Source organism: Octodon degus, unplaced genomic scaffold (genome assembly GCF_000260255.1).
Source record: "Octodon degus isolate 3935 unplaced genomic scaffold, OctDeg1.0 scaffold00050, whole genome shotgun sequence".
Lineage (NCBI taxonomy): Eukaryota > Metazoa > Chordata > Mammalia > Rodentia > Octodontidae > Octodon > Octodon degus.
Genome location: NW_004524626.1, coordinates 5,935,775 through 5,942,470, shown reverse-complemented (window position 1 = coordinate 5,942,470; position 6,696 = coordinate 5,935,775). Strand labels below are relative to the sequence as shown.

General features: G+C 50.6%; 1 protein-coding gene across 2 annotated transcripts in view; it reads left to right on the top strand.

Annotated features, from left to right (window-relative positions):
* The window catches only part of Med16 (mediator complex subunit 16), a 19,608-nt gene that overhangs the window by 8,911 nt on the left and 4,001 nt on the right, over positions 1 to 6,696 (top strand). For both annotated transcript variants that reach the window (XM_004632912.2, XM_023716905.1), the window contains exons 7-10: positions 2,413 to 2,568; positions 3,835 to 4,046; positions 4,157 to 4,363; positions 5,518 to 5,728. In XM_004632912.2, coding sequence (XP_004632969.1) covers positions 2,413 to 2,568; positions 3,835 to 4,046; positions 4,157 to 4,363; positions 5,518 to 5,728 — 786 coding nt within the window. The remainder of the gene's footprint in view (positions 1 to 2,412; positions 2,569 to 3,834; positions 4,047 to 4,156; positions 4,364 to 5,517; positions 5,729 to 6,696) is intronic.

The window sequence follows — 6,696 nt, the reverse complement described above, 5'->3', positions numbered from 1 at the left end:
AGAAAGAAAGCCATGCTGTTATGTTGAGCTGCAGGGAACTCAGGTCAACAATTTCTGACATTGCCAGTCAAGCGGAAGACCCAATACTATTGCGGGCTACTGGACTCTTTTATAATATTTTGCTGAGTTAACACACCTATAATATTCAAATGACAGAACTAAAAAAAAAAGGGGATACAGATGAATGTCCATTTTGTATCTGTGTATTCAAAATGGTTAGGATAGATTAATAGTTACATTCTCTTAATGAATAGAGGGATTTGTTGTAATAGTGTTTGTAAATAGGATATCATGTTTGCACCTTGTACAGTAAATAACTACTAGGAAGAGAGTATGCAATGTGTTAATTATTGAAACTGTCCTACAAATTTGATCTGAAACTGTCTCATTGCTATAAATCTCTCAGTAAAATTATGGAAAAAATAAATAAAAATAAAAAGAACTATCTTATAAACTATCCAACCTATGAAAGAACTTCCGCATTATGAGAAAAGTAAGGAAATCCCACCCAGATTTCTTTCAAGGGTCTAAGTTTCTCCTTTAATCAGAAACTTCTGGAAGCTTTGTAGTTGTGCACATGAGCCCATGGTGGCTTTGGCAACATTTACTAAAGACCAATGTGAGGGTTACACCATGCATTGGATATGGAAAGGGTAGGCAAATCTGTATTTTATTTTGATACTCTAGCAGGTTAGTAGTAAGCTCTTGTGGATTTAATTTGTAGATCTGTACTAGCTTATGAGCACTATTCCTGGTCATGTCTTTTACCCACTAAATGAACTGGTTTTGGTCTTTTGGGTTGTTTTTTTTTTTTTTTAATGTTGAGTTTTAAGAAAGCTTTATAGATTCTAACTACAACCCTTTTATCAGATATGTAGCTTGTAAATATTTATTTTCTGTTTCTTGTCTCTCACTCCCCCCCCCCTTTTTTAATGTATTTGGTACAGGGTCTCACTACACAGCTTTGATTCATAGTGATCCTGCTGTTCTCAGCCTCCTCAGCACTGGGATTACAGACATGAGCCACCATGCCCAGACTCGGGGCCTGGCTCAGTGTGCCCAGGGGGTGGGGCTAGCACAGCATGTGGTACCTGGGATTGAATCCTGGTCCCTGCTATTGCCTAAGCAGGTGCTTAGTCTGCTGAGCTATCCTTCCAGCACTGTCCTTCTTTTTTTTTTTTTTTTTTTAACTGGGGATTGAACTCAGGCCTTCGCACTTGCCAAGGAAGCACTTATTCGACTGAGCCAGCTCCCTGGCCCCTCCCTTCACTTTCTTATATGGTCTTGCACAAAGAAAAGTTCTTAATTTGATGAGGAATAACATCACTTTTTCATAATGATGTGCAGATATTACTCTTGCCCTCATTTCATGAGTGATAAAAATCAAGCCCTAGAAAAGTCGTAACTTGTCCAAGGCCACATTGCTACAAGCAGTAGCAAGTAACTTGGTCCCAAATACAGACCTTACTCTTGACAACCATCCAGTGCCAACAACTGTGCCAAGTTCTGGACTAGAAAGATATATAAGACAACAGTCTCTCCCTTTAGGGGGCTTATAACCCATCAGAGGAAATAGAGCCTCGCAGACACAGTTTGATTCCTGAAGAAACAGCCCCAGTTGTTAAACTGTCTCACCAATGTAGAGGCCCTCAGTGATATTTGTTGATTGGATGGTCAAGTGGAAGGAAAGAAGGGAGAAAGGAGGAACCCATATCCTGCTTTCCTTGACACGTCTAGTGCTTGTTGTGCCTTATGTAGAAGGGAGGATCCTTGTAGTAAAAAATACTTTCTACTCTGTAAAAGCAGAAAGAATTCCTTAAACCCAGTTGTCCACCTGCCTGCTGAACAATTTGTACAGCTGTGCTTTCCAATAATGACTAAAAACTATTGAATAGAAGGAAAGGATCTGCTATACTGTGCACTCTCAGGACAGAAAAGACAAGGAAAACTGGCATCAAAAATGAACAGCAGGGGGAAAGGGAGATAGCTCAGTAGAATAAGCACTTGCCTGGCAAGCGCAAGGGCCTGAGTTCAATCCCTGGTTCAAAAAAAAAAAAAAAAAAAAAAGATAAAAATGAGGAAAGGGGCCAGGGGATACAGCTCAGTGACATAAGCACCTGCCTGGCAAGCACAGGGTACTGAGTTTGATCCCCATTACCTCAAAAAAGAGAAAAAAGGCTTGGGTGTGGCCCAATGCTGGAGCGCCCTGGGTCCTGTCTCAAAGAAGCATAGCCAGGGCAGAGGGCTGTGGGCCTGTCCTGAGCCAGCGTTACTTGGTGCACTCTGCTGTTCCAGCCCTAGTCCTCTACCTGGGCAGGAGCAGGAATGGAAAGGGCCAGGGTGGGGCTGCCATGCCAGCCCCTGCAGCCCCTTCTTTCCGTTGCCCCATCTTCCTGCTCTGCAATGTTCCAGTTGGTGACAAGCAGCCCATGATCCTCAAGTGGCGGATCCTCTCAGCCACCAACGACCTGGACCGCGTGTCGGCAGTGGCACTGCCCAAGCTGCCTGTCTCACTCACCAACACGGACCTCAAGGTGGCCAGTGACACCCAGTTCTACCCTGGCCTCGGTATGTGGTACTCGGAGTGACTGGCATGGCCCTCAGCAGGGCTCAGGAGGGTGGGCCTTGGAGGTGGTGGGAGCCTGGCCTGCTGTTGGGGCCTTGGGCTGGTGGAGCACGGAGGGCAGCGACCTGCAGACACAGCTGCAAGCCTTCATGTGCAAAGAGCAGGGGATGGGTCCTGCCCAGGCGGCACTTAGATGCAGTGTGGTCCCAGACCTGGACTGTGGCGTGCCTCAGTTTGCCCAACTGTAAGAGGTTGGGGTTAGTCTGTACCTCAGGCTGTTCCCCCAGTTCTCTGTCAATTAATTGGAAAGACATCTGTCAAAATTTATGATAGGGGGCCAGGGATATAGCTCAGTGGCTTAAGTGCCTGCCTAGTAAGTGCAAGGTCCCAAGTTCAATCCCCAGTACTGCTAAAAAAAAAAAAAAAAGCAAAACAAGACAAAATTCATACTCGGTTCAAGGTGTGTGTGTGTGTGTGTGTGTGTGTGTGCGCGCACATATGTGTGTGTCTGTGTGTGACTCCAAATCAAGAGACTTCACACTGAACTACATCTCCCGGCCCTTTTTTTATTTTTAATTTTGAGACAGGGCTGAGAGTGGGTGTCATCCAGTCTCTTGAGTTGCCCAGGCTGAGCTCTTAACTTGCAATCCGCCTGCCTCAGCCTCCCTGTGTGATATGACAGGTGTGTCATCCTGTGCCCAGCTGGCTCAGGGCCTTTTATTGAGAACCTGCAGAGAGGGGCACAGCAACTCAGTCTTTGGCCTAGAAACTGTTACAGATTCTTGGTGTTCCAACCTTCTTACTACCTCCAAGGACAGCCTGGTCTTCTGTTCGATGCCAGGCCCTTGGGTCTGGAATCCATCTACCCTCACTGAGAAGCAGAGCTGAGTTTGGAGCAAATCATTTGGTTTTCTCAAGACCTCTAGAAGTGTTGGTGGCAGCTGCCAGTTCCCCCAACCGTGCCACTACCCCAGGCCCCGGGAGCGCAGGCTGCTTTGCCCCCCGCTACCTGGAACACTCCCCCCCATCTGTATCCCACATGAGCCCAGACTCAGCCTGCTGCTAGGGCATTGTGGTTGGGGCCTGAAGCCACCATGTTTGGGGATTCTGAAAGTAGAAGACATGGGGAGAGCAGCTCCTGAGGGCCTGGAACCTGGGGTGCTACCACCCCCAACCCCAGTGGCCCAACCCAGCTCAGGTCCAGAGCTGATGCCCAAAGCCACCGGCATCCAGCCCTCGCCTACCTGGACCTTGTACATCCCCTGCAGGGCTGGCCCTGGCCTTTCATGATGGCAGTGTCCACATCGTGCACCGGCTGTCACTGCAGACCATGGCCGTCTTCTACAGCTCAGCCACGCCACGCTCTGTGGATGAGCCAGCCATCAAGCGCTCGCGGGCCACCGGCCCTGCTGTGCACTTCAAGGCCATGCAGCTGTCCTGGACCTCTCTGGCCCTGGTGGGCATCGACAACCATGGGAAGGTGTGCATCACCCTGTGCTGGGGACTGGCAAGGGCGGTTTTGGGGACCCTGGCACCTGGCCCTGCCTGTGTACCCCTCCCCTTGAGCCGTGCATCTGTCTCGCCCTGCAGCTCAGCATGTTGCGCATCTCACCCTCCATGGGCCATGCGCTGGATGTGGGCCTGGCACTGCGGCACCTGCTCTTCCTGCTGGAGTACTGCATGGTGACTGGCTATGACTGGTGGGACATCCTGCTACATGTGCAGCCTGGCATGGTGCAAAGCCTGGTGGAACGGCTGCACGAGGAGTACACGCGCCAGAAAGCGGCGCTGCAGCAGGTGGTGGGGCCTGGGGCAGAGTGTTGGGGGTAGGGGGGCAGGTACGGGGCTTGGGGATAGTCAGCCCAGACAGGTGAGACCATGGGGGCAGGGGAAGCTGGACAGGAGAGGCTGTGGGGTGGGGCTGGCCTGAGATAGTGAAGGCAAGGCAAGGCCATGGGGGGCCTCACTCAGGTGAACTGGGGGTCTTTGGTCTGGGACGGATAAAGTGCAAGGTGTACAGGCTCCGACCTGGTGCAGATCTTTTAAAAATTTTATTTGTAGGCACCTACAGTGGTGCATACCTGTCAGCTCAGCACTCTGGAGGACTGAGGCAGGAGAATCTCAAGTTGGACCCCAACCTGGAAAACTTAATGATTTAGCAAGATCCTATCTCAAAAATTAATTTTTGCTGGATGTGGTGGCACATACATGTAATCCCAGAACTCAGGAGGCAGGAGGATCACACCTGGATTCACATAGTGAGTTCAAGGCCAGCCTGCACTACACAAAGCTTGCTGTATAGCAGCAAAACCCTCCCTGTGAGAATCAAGTCTATGTGGACCTCTCGGCTCACCTCTTACACCGGGGTTCTTTCTATCCGGCTCTCCAGAATGCCCTGCCTGAGTCTAAGGTGGGCCATGCAGCTGTGTTCTTGGGGAAAACGTGAGGCTGTTAGTGGAAGAGAGGAGAAACCCTGTGGCTGAGTAACCACACCCATAGTGTCAGGAGGCTGGTGGCGATAGGGATGGGCCTTAGGTTGGGAGTTTCTGTCCAGAGCCTTGCTAAGCAGAGAGATGTCCCTTGTGGGGTGCAGGTCCCACGCGCTGTGGACCTGGTAGTAGAGGCACCAGGTTATCCATTGTGAGATGGAGTGTTGGGGATGCGGCCTGATGCCCAGTTGGAGTTCACAACTGATCAGGATGATGAGGCCCTCACTGAGCGGGCCTCACAGTACTTGGCACCTTTTGCGCTATAGTCCTTCAAGCCAGGGGTGGCAGCCTATGCCTGTCTTCTCAGCTACTCAGGAGGCGGAGGCCAGAGGGCTGCAAGTCCTCTTTCTTGCTGTGCGTTCGGCCCTAAGGCTGCCAAAGCCCCGGGTCTCAGCCAGCCAGCCATTGCTCCACTGATTGTGATGCGACCCTCTAGCCTCTTGCTCCTGCCCCCTTCCCTAGGTGCTCTCCACCAGGATCCTGGCTATGAAGGCCTCGTTGTGCAGGCTGTCACCTTGCACAGTGACACGTGTGTGTGACTACCACACCAAGCTCTTCCTCGTGGCCATCAGCTCCACTCTCAAGTCCCTGCTGCGCCCTCACTTCCTCAACACACCTGACAAGAGCCCTGGTGACCGGCTGGCCGAGATGTGTGCCAAGACCACCGATTTGGGTGGGTGGAGGTTGCTGCCTCAGGTCTGGATCGGATAGCTCCCCAGTCCTGTTCCAGGTTCCCCGGGTTTACAGGAGGTGTTTGGACCAAACCCCAAGATAGATGCTCTTGGGTCACTCATCTAGGCAGATCGCTGAGCAGAGCTCTACTCTGGCTCCACTCTTACTGTTTCCTTTAAAAGTTCAGGTTTCAAGGGCAAGGGGATGCGGGTGTGTCATCCCAGAGCTGGAGGCTGAGGCAGGAGGATCGTAAGTTCGAGCCTTGGTTACTTTCAGGTTGCTGAGACAAAATACCTAACCCCAAGAGTTGAAGGAGGAGAAATATTTTGTTTTTTGCGTACTGTGGATCAAACTTGGGAGTTTGCGCTTGCCAGGAAGCACTTATTCTGCTTAGCTATCTCCCCAGCCCCATCCTTAGCAATTTCTTTCTGCCCCTTTCATATTGTATCCAGGCTACAGGGTTTAGGGCAGTGCCAAGGGGATAGTGGACTAATTTAGTAATCACCCACCCTTAATCTCAGCATTGCACATTCTAGATCCAGCTGACTGAAAAGCCCCACCAATGCCTGCATGAGGCTTTGGGGGAACATCTAGACACAGCCATAGCAGAGCCAACCTGGGAGACTATGAAAATGAAAAAATGGACAAGACCATAAATTCAACCCCCAGCACTAGGAGAAAAAGCATTACGTAAAGCCAAAGAAGGGTGTTGGCCACCTGTAGTCCCAGTACTCAGGAGGCTGAGGCAGAAGGATCTCTGTGAGGGCTGGAGAGATAGCTCAGCAGGCTAAGCGCCTGCCTGGCGAGCACAAGGAAACCTGGGTTCAATCCCCAGTACGGCATTGTGCCAGCCACTGAGACCAAGCATGGTGGTGCATACCTGTAATCCCAGCTCTACAGAAGCTAAAACAAGACCACTACATGTCAGAGCTGCATAGTGAGACCCTGTACCAAACACATAAATATATA